We start from the raw sequence: 15,695 nt of genomic DNA, 5'->3' as shown, positions 1-15,695 counted from the left end.
TACAGCTGAATGTGTGTAAAGGCAGCACTCTGTGTACCTAATGAATATTGGGCTATAAGATGTTGGATAAATGCCACCAGCCGCACCTCTCACGCAGGAGAGGCTTACGTGCAAGCAAACCTGAGATATGCATAATGCACTTTTCCATCAGGGCTTGCTTCAGATCCACAGTGTGAGTGTGGGCACAAATCTAGTTGAAGATTGCATGCCTCGAACTCTAGACACGCCATGCGGGACAGGAGGATGCGCTCTGTTCTTTCTTATCCTTCATTGTCTGTACCATACATACCATGGGGGAACATAGCACTAGCCAATCACCCAGTCCTGCTTCTCCTACCTCTAGCATACAGTGTGACCTGTTTACACCATTACCAGTTGTTTCCACACGCCTCCATTGGTAATTTGTCTTAGACATGCGGCACATTAGGAAGAAATGTTGGTCAAGGAATGGATGGTCGGGTGAGGACCACTCATCCTGAGGAGTTTGTCTGACCAGCATAGGAAGGGGATAGTGAACTGTGTATCCCTTCTTTCCGGGTGATGTAGTTGCTGGGCAGTGAATGCATCTGTTTGTAGTGTAATCCAGCATTTTCTAAATTCTTCCACCTAGCCAGTTAGATCAATATTGTTTGCCTTACCTCTTATCCAAACTATTTCTGTGAAGTATCCATGATTCTTGATGTTAATGAGAGCAGTAAACTGCATTGCAGGTGAACACATGTCCTGGCCCCTCAACCTATGAAAGCTAATAATGTGATGTTGATCGATATTGGCCATTTGAGTGTTTAGGTAGTGCCCCAACACAAATTTTTCCTGAAATGTTCCCTTTCAGTCTGAATATCAAGAGTAGAGCGCTGGTGTCACAGAAACCCAAACCCTCAATGACCAGGACAAAAGGACAGTGAGTCTGTAATTGGCCAATGGTCCATGCTTAGAACATGCCGTATGCACAGTTTGAGTTTTTGAGTGTGGTCATCATAGTGCTCTGTAGGAGAGCAGTAGGAAGAAATCGTAGCTTGCTGCCCTCCAGCAGGGTACTGTAATGGTAGTGCAGTTTATCGCGCTTAAAGAACGATTGACAGCGCAGAGTCAGTAATGCCACCAGTTATTGTGGTTCAAGCTGCCTGGTGATTGGCTACATTACAGGCCCTCTTCTGTTATTTATATTATAGTGTGTGTACTAGAAGCTCGGGCTTTAAATTTGTGGGCGTGTCTCTACAGTTGCTAGCTTATGCTGAAAGGTTTTTTTCGTCATCTGACTTTCTTGCCGCTTTTTGTCTCCAATTCTCATTCTCTTACGCTTTTCCATTCACTCCTTCTGTCTCCCTCAGACTCTTTCTTGCTCAATAATCCCAAGGTGGCAGGCAGGTTTTTGTAATTATATACCTCCCTACCCTTTTAAGCACATTCTTTAACAGGCCACCTATACAAGCTTTTTAGGTCAAAACAAACAGACAGCACAAGCTGGCTAGATTTAAAAGGCTTGTTGCAGGCTTACCGAGAACTTATAGGGGCTTACAGCCCTCCCTTGTCTTTTCGTTGGTTTTCTTTGTTGCTATGATTTTCTTGCTTCTTATTCAGTGACTTTCCTCATCTCTATTAGTCCATTTTGTGGTTAGCCCACACCCGGAACTTAGTCTCTTTACCATCTCTCTGATTCACTGCCTCCTGTTCCTCCTCCGGTCACTTTTAGGGAACTTCTTTTTTCTTGAGTAGTCTGAGAGTGCATGTGTTTTATTTTTTTTTAGCGCTCTAGCTCTCTCCCTTGTGTACTTCTCCCTGCCAAATACCTGCCCCACCGCCATCAGTGGTGCTGTCTCCCTCATGTTGCAAGCTATCTCTTGTGCTCCCCTCCCCTACAGTGTTGCTTTCTTGGTCGTGTACTTTTCTGCAACTGTCATTTTGCTTTCCCTCATGTGTTGCCTTTTCCCTCCACCCTGCTATATTGTTCATTTTTATTTTTTGAGGGGGGGGGGGACAAGCAGGAAACTGCTATCAATTCATCTGCCTTAAAAGAAGAGCTTTTGTGCTACCAACTTTTTATTTTGTTTTAATTTACAGGTAAAAAACAAACAAAATAAAGCAAAATAAAATAGTCCCTGCATCATTTTGTAGGCATGCACAAATTATGTCAGCACGCATAGGCATGCTTATAAAATGAAGTAGACACGTTATCGCCCCCTTTTTTTAGGTTAAAAAAGCACGCAAGCGCATTGGTCTGTTGTGATGTATCTGTGGGCTTTTAACCATGCCCACCGCATGCCCATCACTATCACTGGTTCGTAGGCTTGCCTTTCAAAAATCCTTTGTTATCATTGATAAACGCTTTTGTTTGTTCCTCCTTGGGGCGATTTAGTTACCGCCTTGGCCATCGACCCTGTTAAAAGGATAATTGCATGTTTACTGATACGTTAGACTGTGAACGAACTTCTTTTTCCTTTTGTCTCTCTCCTTAGTGTTCATGGCGGCCATGGCGCTTAGAATCGGCTCACTTACGTCAACTGTTTTACTTTTCATTTTCAATTTAAGTGCCACGAAAAGTCCAGTTAGGAATTTACTGCGTTATCAGCTCTAACTTGAGTATACACGAGACCCATTGCATTGCAAATGCTTGTTTTTTTAGCCATGCTGCACAACATCTTGCAGCTATACATTGGAAAAGCCAAGAGGTACCAAAGGAAAGGCCAATTGACTTTGCCAATGCTTGTTATCTTTGCTGGCGTGCTCTACTCAAATCATGGTTCCAAGTGCATTAACTCATTAAGATAACTCTTTAAATCAGTTGAGCCGCTATTTCCTTGGCAATTTTTATACCTGTATTTACTTTCTAATGAAAGTATTTTTTCGATTCATCACACCATTCTTGCATGTTTTAAGAGGAGACAGAAGGGGAGGGATTAGAGCTATGAAATATAGACGTCTGTATCTATCACATTTTTTAATAATGACTTACGACGTGTACATCCACGTTTCTCCTAACCCTACCTGTCTGCTGTAACTAAAATGTAATAGGCAGCAGCTTGCGCATGATTTTACTGTACAGTATTTGGGATAATTTAGTCTCCCTGGTCAGTCTACAATAATTACTGTGTAAAGAGAATATTTATTGTAGTCCACTACCCAGTTTCTGTATATCAAAAGATGGTGCACATAAGAGAACCAAATGTCAATGTAAAAGTTTTTGAGTAATGACCCTTAAAAATGTAACTTGCAGCCTTCAGACTTGCACTGTATGATTGTGGTCATGACTCAAAATGCTTAGTACTTGAGACTTCTGGGTTTAATATATATATGTGCCTTGGTATTATTTTGCAATGTTTGCATGCAGAATAAAACGTGCTGTTTGGTGAGCCTTCCACTTTTTCAGGCGGATTCTAATGTGTAGGTTAGAGAATTTATAAATACTTTTTTTTTATTGGAAAATTATTTTCATCAAGTTTATTTCACACCTGATGACAAAAGGGTGAATATTTGCTCACTTTTTCATCATTGCATCACTTGTGCATAAATGCATAGGGCTCGAAAAGTATACACCTATACTTGTTTTGCATTTCCTGCATGAGGGTTTTCCATGAAAAGTTGTCCCATCCCCCTCTGTGAAAACTGAAGATATTGGACCATGTTCCATACATAGGCCTTTCTTTAGACGCGAGTTGAAGCAGTGCCTCATCTCAGGTCTTAAATTTGCCCTTGCTTTGCATAATATGGAGCTGGCTGACACCAATGTGGGGCAGCCTATGCCCACCTTCTCCCCGCCCAACTAGCTCCCGTAAGCTCAGAGGATCGCCAGGATTCTCCTCTGCAACAAGATGTGTTCATCCAAAGTATTATTGGAATCCATGGGGTTCTGCAAGTTTGGAGAGACCTTGGAAACCCCTAAGATTACTTTCTCCTGGCTGTGGAAGAACCCTCAAATCAGGGACATGGTGTGGATTTACTCTGGAATTCTTCCTTTGCTAAAGGTCTGTGTTTGCACTCCCCATGTAAATTAATCCAAGAGAATTCTAAAGTAACGATGGTCCAGGGTCGACCGCGTTTGTGTTGTTTCAGCAGGTTCTCCACCCATAAGGTCTGCAAGGCATACTTAACAGGCTGGGAGGAAACCCTGAATACTCAGAGAGATTGGATATAATCACCGCTGAGCTGGTGGTCACCTAGTGCCTCACCACCATCTTGCCTTGCCACACTTAGCAATGATGGACTCACACAACGTTCAGCCACCCGATTCAACACAGAAGGAATTTGGTAGGCTGCTGATTGAGGCAGGAATTCTGTTATCTGATTGTCCTAATCCGCCGCCACTGCCCCACTCTTGTAATTGAAGGTCCGTGGTGGATGGTAAGGGTTGCGTGTGGCAGGGGAAAACTTCAGCCTCACCCCACCAAAGTCTAAATGCCCTTTTTGCACATATTTAAAGCATAGATTTGGAAAATTCGATATTTTTTTTAAAAATCTTTTTTTTTTCTTTTATGAAAAATGTTGACCTCCCCAAAAACTATTGAAAAGTGGGATTACTTGTTTCTGCTTTTCCACGCCGTTTGCGCTGGAAATCCATGAACTATCCCTTTGAAGCCACGTGATTGACCACACAAATTCATGCCCCCTTTATCAGCCATCCTACCCAGACCTAACTCCTGGTATCAGGACGTGTATGGTACTCGTCGGGAGTCTACATAATTTTGGCTACTCTTGTTCTACTGCAGTCGGTCTGGCTAATACTTTTGTGCCTGCTATGCATTTTACATCACATTCCTATGTTTGTGACTGCCATCTCCCCGCATTACTTCTTTTCTAAATCAAGTTGATGCATTTCTGCCAGCAGTTGATCAGAAGTGACTTTTTTTTTTTTAGGTCTCGCCTACCAGGCAACACAAAGTGTCTGGTTGCGAAAGATCTATTGCGAACTTACAGTGGGTTTAGAGCCTGTCCATTACTTACAGTGGGTTGGTTTCATTGCCACGCAGCTTGCTTTTTATTCATTGTCTTGTGTTAGATTGTCTTCCTCTACTTTGTTTTGCCTCCAGAGAACAGCCTCTTTATTTATGTCCTTCCACTGCTTACTTTTTAGGGACTACAGTTTTATTTTTGGCTAAGCAATCAATAAGTGTGCATGTTTCCCATCTCTCTCCCCCAGTAATTCCCTCCCCCCCCACACGTACTTCATGTTTCTCTCTAGTGTCTCCCCAGAGTACTCCTATTCCCCTTCATCCATCCCGCTCCCCCATTGGTGCACCTCCTTCAGCCTGTTTTTTAATTTAGTAATTATTTTTTAATGTATTATTTATTTATTTTGCAGAGGGTCAGGCAACAAATTGCTGCTCGCCAGTATACCTTAAAAGCACATTTGCACTACGTTTCGGATCACTAAATTAAAAAATAGCACATACATCAATTTGTAGGCTCGCTCGCAGAATAGAACATGCATGTGCAAGAGAAAAATGACGCACTGCCGTGCTGCACATCATCATGCCATTTCTGTACAGCATGGCCAAAAGGGCATTTGTGAAAACCAGTAGGTCCCACAGGCCAGACTTATTGGCTTTGCCAGTGCTTGTTTTGCATGGACATAGTGATCCATAACTGAACATTACTTTTACAAATAATTGTTTCCAGTTTTTTTTTTTTTTTTTTTTTTTTTTTTTTTTTTTATATTTCAGTTGGCCCAATTGACGTGAACAGAAACTACGGCCAGGTCAGCACTGGCCATTCCGCCACTCCGGTATTTCCCCAGTGAGCTGCAAGTTAGGGCTTTGCAAAACTGGATGGGCTACCATGACACAACAGTGCCCTGTGGCCCCATTCTAGGGACAACTCCTACAGTTTGCTGTAGGCTTGCCAGGGCTGAATTTGTTTTCCAGTCTGCTCTCTGAATTAAGGGTTCAGTGAAAATCCAGGACTAGGGCACTGATTCCTTGTTGACGGGGTGTCATTTAATAACCTTAGCTTTCTCTGTCTCCCTGACCACCTTCCTGCTCCAGCACTGTTTTCCTGCCTCACGGCCATGTAAGTGCACGTAGATCACTGAAGCTGCCGGGGGAGGCGGGCCTCACAGACCTTGTTCTTCAGATAGTTGTGCAATCAGCATTTGATTGGTGTGATGAGGCAATCTCTGGCTGACGATCGCTTTTATTATCGAGTCCCAGTAAGATCGCCTTCTTTTCACTTCTCCCTCTCCAGCAGCTGACAACTCCTGAAAGCTGCCATGAAACTGCAGACGGTCTTGAATGACTGGATCTGGGGTTGGAAAGGTAAGGAGAACAAGCTGTGCAGTGTTTACCATGGAGATTAAGAAAGGTTGTGCAAGTTTTCAACAGTCCCTAATCCGCCCGAGATCTGAATCTATTTAAATGATGGTATTAGGAGGAGTTTGTTTGGCATCCTGTAAATAGATGGCTACCTGAAACCATGGTCACGTGAATAAATTATTGTACAGTTTATCCCCAGAAATCAGTGCTGACGGAGATCCTGAAGGTGTGAGGTGCACACGATATAGCTGTGAGATCCAGTGCATAGTAACTGCGGTTGGTGCAAGTCTGAACTGAGAAAGAGTGGCAGCGGCGCTGGAAAAGGTCTGTGCTCCCGTTCTGGGTGCTCGGCTATGTCTGTGCGCGGTCTGTGGTGTTGCGGGCCGGATTGAAGTATCCTTGGTTAAACTGCGGGGCCTCACTGCTGGCAGAGTGAAAGATACCCCGGGCTAGAACTGGGGCGCTCTAGCAGAGAGTGGTTCCTGGAATATTCCATTGGTGTGTGGAAATACGGAGTGGAGCAGTAATGTGGTGTGAAGAGCGTGTGTGGGGGGTCCCGTTTTGAAGATAGGGACACCTATTGTATCAGCAGAGGCCTTCTGTGTAACCAGAGAGAGGTGCAATGAGTGCTTGGGTGGTCTCTGTCTTGGAATTGCTAGAGAGACACAGGTTAGGCTGGTATGCAAGGGCCCGGTATCCATGTATTTCCGTGGAGCTGTGTGGGGCAGACACATCGAGGTTAGGATGCTCGGGCAACGCTGTAGGCCAGGCTAAGTGCTGTAGTTCGTTCGGAATGCATTCACGTACTGTTTCTCACAACTGCGCTAGGTACGGATTTCAACCAAGTCACTGTTGTATAGAATCTTGTAGCAGGACGTGCTGCACATACGGACGCCCAAAAAACACCCAACATGTATGAAATGTTTCATTCTCCTTAATTTGAGTTTTTGTTCATGGCAGACCTTGTTGCTGCGATTTGGGAAATGTTTCGTGCATTCCTACTCCCGACTGCCCCTTGTTAATTATGCGTGTAGATGATGACAGTTTTTATGTTTTACATGTTATGATGATAGTTTTAATGTTTTACGCGTTCTTCCTTAACCCGAAAGCTCCGTGTTTTGCACACTTCCTTCCTTTATTTTAATTTGATTGTGCTCCCGATAGCAGATTGTTTCTTAAAGTGTCATGTAGGGAACGTCCAGATCGCCTCAAGGCCACGGCCAAACCCTATGTACTGTCCTAGCTTTCTGTTTAAATGAACGGCAGAATAATTCAGTAAAGCCTTGCCAGTCTGGGGCGCGTGTGGCACCGCTGGGGTGTTTGTTGCCTCCCCTCCACTGGAGTTCTTGCCTTCTTTCCACCCTGCCAGTCTAGGGCACGTTTTGTAGCCTTCTTTCTGTGCACATGGATGTAATCCTGCTTCAAGTATTCCTTGAGATGTGCGGAGTGACGAGGTTTGTGGTGGACTCCGTTGTCATTATTTGTCATGCGCTGACGAAGGGTTGCGGTAGTGGCTGTATAAGGCGGAAGACTGCTCGATGTGTGCTTCGTTTGAACGCAGAAAGGCATCGGATCAACGTTTGTTCGTTTGTTTTGTTTTTTAATCTGCACAGCCCAAGGCCAGTGGAAGGCTGGGCACTTTTCTGAGCTACTGAAACTTAAACGCTTTCACGGAGGTTGGAATTGGAGATTTTTTTTTTTTTTTTTGGCTTAGTGCCTTGAAATCATTACCTTTTTGAAGGGCGGAGTATTTGTGGTTATCTCGTAACTGTGTGTTCTTCCAAGGAAGGGAAGAGGTCGTGTGTACAGAACTCTGCCCTCTGGCCACGCTACTGGGGCTCGCGCATCCCTCGTTGCGTAAGCAGGGCTAGTGGTATAGTTCACGTTCAGACCAAAAGGCTTGGGCAGTTCTTTTGCATTGGTGTCATTGAAGGTGACCTGACCCACGGCTGTAGGAAAATGCCTTACCTACCACCTTGCGCTCAGACAATCGTAAAAACGTTATATGGCAGATTCCTTAGCAGAAATTGCTGTAAATGGTCACTGTGCCACGGGCGAGTTGCACGAAAGAGGGTTGCAAGCATTCCTTTATTGCAGCTCGTCGTGTTATGACGCTTATTCATTTAAAAGGTGGTATTTAAATTTGGCACGCTCTTCAGCAAAGTCTTTGCAGCAGCAAAATACGTGGGCATAAGAATTCAGGCTCATAGGAGCAAACTGGTCACCTCTGGGTTGGGCGGGTACATTTCCAGGTTTGATTTATCCGCTTACGTCATACCTGCTAAATATCTGCCCGCCAGAGACTGCCTCGGTCAAACATAATTGGCTTGACTTTTGTATTTAGAGATTCAATAAAGTGTTGACGTGCTTGAGAGTGGAGCAAAGGGAGTGATCCAGTACAAAAGAACAGTATGCTGTTATTTCTAATTAAAATTATGAATTGCTGCCGTGTGATAGCAGAATCCTAAAGTTCACCCATGTTAAACGCGTTGACTAAGTTATTCAAGGGCTCCAGATAGGAGTGTTTTAGTTATCTACTTGCTCTGAGTTCTTGCTATAGAGATAATTAATCTTAACGAGCTTTGCCTTGCCCTCCTGCAGCTTTGCCATTAGAAACATAGTCGGCCAGTCTGACCTAGTGGCTGTTTTTGCAACTTGTTGATGGACGTAAAGTAAATTGGCTTCTGTGACAAGTGCACTGGGCTTTTTCCAAATAAGTAATCCCTGAGGTGGGGAAACTTTTGCAGCCATACTGTAGATAAGGCATATCGTTTACTTTTAATTACCTGGAGCAAACGTTTTAAACTGGGCTCGGACAGGTCGTTGGCTAACTTCAAGAAGGAATGCATCAGCTTTCCTCCTTTTTGATTTAGTTTCAGCTGCTTGCCTAGAGAGAGATCCTTTACTATTAAATCACAGGCCCAAATGTTTATAGGAATTAGCATATTTAATCATTTCGTTATTCGTGCTCCAGCTGCCTTTCCCGCTAGGCCTTTTGGCAGTGTGCAAACCATCATGATTTATACTTAGGCTATTAGCTGCGCAGTATAAACCTACCTGGTGCAGTGAGTGTTGTAAGCCAATTTCTGTTTCATCAAACATGACTGTGTTGTCCGCATACATTGGGAATTGAAACGTTTTTCTCCCAATTTGAGGGTACACACTGTTATGGAGGTTACAAGCCAGATCGGCCACATACATAATAAAAACAAGTGGAACAAGGACACAGCCCTGTTTCAGACCACTCGTATAGACTTTCCTGGTGCCAGCTCTTATTTTGACCAAACCCATGTGTCTATGTATAGTACCTGTATGACACTCAAAAAGATTGCTGTTAATGTATCATCCTTCCAGTTTGCGTCAGTTTGTTGCGGTCTACTTTTGTTGGGCGTAGTGCTGTGGCTGTCTTTTAAGCCTATTTGACACTATGTGTTGAGCTTTCGATCATACGTCCATAGTTTTGGATCATTTAATAAGAGGCTAGCGTAATGCTTGGTTTCTGTGTCCAGCAAAGTGATCATCCTGAATTTCTCTAGACATAGGTGGGATCATTTTGTGTATATGGGGCAGGGGATGGAGGTCTTCCAAGACGGTGTGATCTGCCACGTGAAATAGCAGGTGTTGAATAGTGGGTGAAGCCCGTGCAACCAGTACTTTATTTATATAGTTGTGCTGGCAGGTCTTTTGGGCTAGGGGCTCCATCAGCCCCTGGCTTTCTTTATGCTAGTAGCTACAGATAGGATCGTCCACCACAGGAGTGACCCCTCCTGATCAAGTAGCCCTATTGTTGGACCAGCACAGGTTTTGCTGTACAGAATTATGCTGAAAATATTATTTATTCTCATTTGTGAAAACGTGGACATTACTCGAGTTCTCCCAGATAATCTTTCTGAGGAGGTCTATGGAAACTCTCATTTAGATATTGGATATCCATGACTTGACAAATCGTTAAAACAGCGTAATGTGAGGAATTGAAGGAGACCATAATAACATTCCATGAAACGTTTCCCTTAACTTTGTACTTTCTTTATGTAATTTTCAGTGACAGGATTTGTATTGTAATCCATGCGTCTTTGGCAGCATTATAAAGTGCTTGTTCATATTGTCACGTAAAGCAATTTATCTTTGGTTGCTCAAGCAAATAATACTGCTTACAATTGACCTTCAAATTGAATGGGCCCGATTGAGTATCCATTAAAGATTGCTCATCCGAGCCTTATTTGGCTCATGATAAATAATTATGCAGTCCGATTCGTTGTGTACATAATCCTCTTGGAAATGTGATCGACCCTATGTCAACGAAATGCACACTTTTTAGTCCCTTGTCTCACCTCTAGCATCTCAAAATACAGAAAGGCAAAATAGAAGCACTTTGAGTCCCATTGAAAGAAATTATGTGGCAATTACTCTGAGCTGTTCTGGTGCAATTTGTGCTGGGGAAGATTAGCTGAATTGGTTCCAGCCACAGGAACATTACTATGTATTCTTTCAATTTCACATGACTGCAGACCACTCTTTGGGACTTTGAGTGTCCTTGTATGCAGTGTGGTCTTGTTGCACTTGCAGAAAACATGCACATGCATGCTTCCTTCCACATATGCACTTTTAGGTAGCTAGCTAATAGAGAAGTTTCGAGTTGTAGTTGTTGTGTGATGTCTACAGAGTGGTGAACTATTCACGGCCCTCATGAATATCACACAATCAGACCCTTAAGTCACCTGAATCGATGCCAAAAGGTTTTCTCTTTCATCCTGATCTCGGCTAGTGGCCTGATGAGGTAATGCAACATTCATGTGCCTAGGGGTGTAGCCATGGTGTATATCTAGAAGGGTGTTTGGGGGGAGGGGGGATTGTTTGAGGGACATGGAACCATGAGACACCACTATGGAAACCTGCAAGATAGGCCATTCCTGGCACCCAAGTAATTCTGTGTCCGTGGACGAGACCTGATACCCTTGAACGGATCACATAAAGTATTGCAGAGTATTGTACAAAATATTGGGGTTTATGGATTTAAAACTTGTATGAACATCTATAAACAGGATGCCTTCGCAGCACACAAACTCCTATTGGTCATTAAATGAGTTTTTCTGCTTGGACTGGCGTCGGGACACATTTTTTCTTTGTCCTTTGCTTGTCTCAAAATGTATTCTTTGCAGGTGTGTCCAAATGCTCACCTGTCTCCTGCCTTCATGGCTCTGAAGGATGCGGTCACAGCACCCACTCTCGTGCATCTCTTCTGTGGGGGGCCCATGAAGAAAGCTAGTAGTCGGGGTAAAACTAGGAGGAGCAGTTCCAGGGAAGCCAAGGAGTAGATCCTCTATCCTGTATAATAGGGTGCCAAGTTCAGAGCCTTCGGTGATTCCTCTGCTGGTTATACAGTCACTAACCAAAATATCAAATTCCAGGCCTGCATGCATTTCTGTTATTGTTTCCGGGAAGGCCTACATGATTCTAACAAACAAGTGCCACTAATGTTAACAATCCCACACGTTCAGTGTTTGACTTCTTCCAGACAAATTAAGATAACTTCAGCTAAATTTATTGGCTGTGCAACATTTACTTAGAAGGAACTGTTAGAAGATGGACCCAGACATTATAACAGTAGATGCTGAGGTCCAAGTTGTAAGGCTTACTATCTGGGATACAGCTTACAGTGAACTTTACATAAAGTAAATACTGGAAATACCATGCTTATGCCATCTCAACCATCAGCGAATCATTCTTGGTGTAATAGTCTTCCAGTATAATGGTTAAAATGTTTTGTATGATTTCTCCCGCAGCACATCTTTCTGATCTGCTAGTTCCTAGAGTGAGTGAAGATAGCCATACCTTGAAAAGCCAGCGTGAGCATCCAGTCTCTGTAGGCCAAAGTGCTGCCATCCTAGCTGTGTAATTTTTTTTCTGGACCTGGTCCTCAAACTGCCTTATAAACAGGCCTTCCCAAAGGAAGGGAGTATCATGGGTCTGCATCCTACATCCATGATCTTGGCCACCTTGTTCATTAACTCCTGAAGTACTAGAATTTCTGTTTTATTGTACTTTGTGTGTGGTAGGCTTTCCTAAACACTAAACACAAAAAGGTAATAGGACGAATGCCTGCAGTTTGTCTGATCTCTGGCAGTCTCTCGGGTAGCATTCCAGCCCATTGTTCTTTTGCCCCTCATGCCACCTTAGTTTAAACCCACCCATATGCAAATGCAGTGATTCCCATGCTCCAGTAGGAATAGTACAGACAGAACTGCAGGCTAGGTCTTCCCTGAACTAGAACACAAGCAACCCAAGACTGGTTTTGCCATGATTGAGGTTTCAATCAGCTGTAGCTTGTTTCTAGTGGCACAGTGAGCATGAGTTCCATGTCTGGGGTACTGTTGGCCACTTAGGACGATACAGTGAACACACAGCAGGTGAAAGGAGAAATGCTTTGAATTTATGGAACAATTGGCAGTCAATCAGGATAGCATTCCTACCATTGTTCTTTTTCCCACTATGCAACCACATTTTAGATCTAGCTGTATGCAAATCAACCTTGGACCTGCTCCAAAAGGACTGTCCAGCCGGAACTAGGCTTTTGGTTGCTTTTGTTCTGTTTCAGAGAGGACCTAGCTTGGCAGTTTGGGCTGGACTGTTCCTATTCTGTTGGAACAGGGTGAAGGGTGATTTGCATGGGTATAGGCCTATTCTGAGGTGGCATGGTGGGAAAAAGAATAATAAGTTACAATGCTACCGAAAGTGATTTCCACTGCTTAGACAAATTGTAAGCAATCCTCCCATCAATTTTTGTGTGTTAAAGAACACTGCACGTTTTAGTAGGAAGTGGCACTGCCATAAAACTATGTTCACTGCGCCATAGAACTGAAGCTATACCTAATGGATGAGATCTAAGTAGATCAAAACCGGTTGGGGTTGCTTGTGGTCCCATCTGGAGGGGATTTTGCCTGCAGTTCCGGCTGAATCGTTCCTATTGGAGCAGAACCAAAACGGATTTGCATAATGTAGGTATGTTTCTAGAGCAGCACAGAGGTGAAAAATGATGGTCTGGAATGTAGTCTGATGCAATCTTGAGATTAATTCAAGCATTACTTTCATCACCTTTTTGTTTTTTGTTCGGGAAAGCCCTGTGGCCTTTGTGGGGTGTTCTGTGTGCTACAGAAATCAAAACCGGGAGATCATAACCTCTATGACCTTTTCTGTGTCTTGCAGAACGCCTCCCAATCTGTCCTCTCGCGGCCCCAGTATATGAAATTAAAATTGCACCCAGTTTAGCATGTTGATTTACTAAGTGTGATTGGAGTTTTGGATGCAACTACCGCTCAGTTCCTGGAAATCTATCCCTGATGGTTTGTAAAGGTACGGAAGAAGGCTCTAAACGTGCTACTTTTCTAAATACGCTGATGCATTACTTTGTCCAATATGCACTCTACATCCCTGGGACGATTTAACTGTGCACAACAATCTTTAGCTGCTTTTGCATCCCATTGCCTTCTTAAAGGGAAAACGAAGTACATGTTATTTGCTCATTAGCAGTGATTTGTTTGACCTGCGTGGTGGATGAGGAGCGATGAGACCTTTTACAGTGCATTATAGTCCGCAGAGCCTTGGGGAAACTCTCCCTCAGAACTTATATGCGTGTTAAAAGTCGCAGAACCTTATTTGCAAATCCCTGGAGGTACTAGTCGTCTAACACCCCTACATCCACACGAGTTAACACAGTGACTTTTATTGACGAATAAGAGCTATAAAACCATGTTTCCAATGTGGCCGGTGCACAAAAAGACTTGTGAATCAACTTTCTAAAGAAGTCTATTAAGGTTGGTTGAACTTTTAGTTAAGTGCAGGATTGAGGGCCATACCAGTGCCCCTTGTGGTTAAAGTAAAAAGAATAACTTTGTTTTACCTTGCACGTGCCCATACATCGAGAATGCAAATAACATTATATATATATATATTTGCGGTTCTTAAGTTTAAACACTGAAGGTGTCATTCTTTTCATCCTCCAATCACCGATCAGGGGGGTCATTGTTGCGAGTGGAGTATGCTTACCCTGTATCTTGAAATCTCGAGCGAGGGAAGAACTTAAAACTTGCTAGCCTTTGAATTTAACTTTTGAATGAAACATATCTATCACGCTCTGTAAAACGTATACGGTTCATTCTGCAGTCCGGTTAAACGCTCTTTTCCACAAATCTGTTTGCACACTGAACCTAAGGATGTGCGGGACCTGATAGCTTTGCGAGGGGGTCCAGAGAAGTGCTCCACTGCAGGCGATATTGACCTTTTATATCGTTCAAATGTATGCTTTGAGTTTCCGCTAGCCTCTTAAATACTGCAGCCTCTTTTATTCATTTATTTATTTTTTATTAAACTCTGTGCTCCCGTTTACTGTGTCTGCGTAAGGGCCCGCGCGTTTTGGCCGCTGGTGATCTTTCTTCTCAGTTATCTTATGTGAAGGAAGTTGTGATAGGTTTCATAAATCCCGTTTCTTTTAATAAAACTGTTGAGTTCTGTTTGTCTAATGACTCTGCAAATCCAGCCAGCATCAAGTTGCCGAGTCATGCTAGTAACAGCAGAAATGTCGCTATGGGCTTCCTGGCTCATCTTTATCTTCCTGTTTTGGGTTTCGTTTCTTAGGGGGCCATGCTTTTTTCTTGAACTAAGTTCTGAAAATTATGCAACTAAATGCTTTAACGAACTATCAGCCTTAAAGCATGCATCCACTCGGACAAGAGAGCCTTCCAGCTCTTAATGTAAATTAAAGAAGCATTGTTGCCTCTAATGACCAATGAACGTTTTAAAGAGGTGGGAGCGGTGTCTGTGGTGCAGTGCACTTTTAAGTTTAGAATAGTTTGTTCCTTATTGCTACCCAATTACAAATGTCAGTAAATGACAAATTATGGCAGCCATGAGATATGCCAAATTTAGCACATACCTTCATTCTTCTTCCTTCATGCAAGAATCTTTGCAAATTTACGAATCTTTTGAAATGCTTTATTTTCTTATGTTTTTACGACACCTTTCTGTGAAGTTAGTGAATCAGTGTGTGCTTTGATCCTCTATCGGGACAAATATGCACAGGGATTTGTACGAAGCGTCCCACCTTGCCTTTTTTAAAGGTTTCTCCTTAAGTCTTCCTTTTTATGGGCGAGCTCAAAGCGCTCCGTCCATTCTGTAATCTCTTTGAGCTTCAAACCACGCCCATGCCACGTCAGCCACTTACATTGATTCGTGGGCTTGCCTTTTAAAATCCGCTTGCTTTCATTTGTTAAAGGCATGCATACGTCATGCCTTTTCTGTTGTTTAGCCCACCTACACAGCATCGGTAAGCTACTAAAAACATACAAGGCTCGATGTTTTCAGCCTGGGGGTCGGACTACTTTATCTGTTTATTTTCCACGCAGCGTGATCGCACTGCATTTTACATAGTGCAATTGTGCTGCTTTTTTTTTCTGT

General features: G+C 43.2%; 1 protein-coding gene across 2 annotated transcripts in view; it reads left to right on the top strand.

The window, feature by feature from the left end:
• The window catches only part of POR (cytochrome p450 oxidoreductase), a 374,224-nt gene that overhangs the window by 32,942 nt on the left and 325,587 nt on the right, over positions 1-15,695 (top strand). Inside the window, exon 1 of one of the 2 annotated variants that reach the window (XM_069226727.1) lies at positions 6,154-6,248. The exons of the other annotated variant lie outside the window; for it this stretch is intronic. Within the exon in view, the coding sequence (XP_069082828.1) occupies positions 6,203-6,248 (46 nt within the window). The 5' untranslated portion in view covers positions 6,154-6,202. Of the gene's footprint in view, positions 1-6,153; positions 6,249-15,695 lie in introns of those variants that run through there. 2 annotated transcript variants of the gene reach the window in all.

The sequence above is a fragment of the Pleurodeles waltl genome, chromosome 3_2 (genome assembly GCF_031143425.1).
Source record: "Pleurodeles waltl isolate 20211129_DDA chromosome 3_2, aPleWal1.hap1.20221129, whole genome shotgun sequence".
Taxonomy (NCBI): domain Eukaryota; kingdom Metazoa; phylum Chordata; class Amphibia; order Caudata; family Salamandridae; genus Pleurodeles; species Pleurodeles waltl.
Note: the sequence above shows the minus strand (reverse complement) of the source record. Positions and strands in the feature narration are given on the sequence as shown.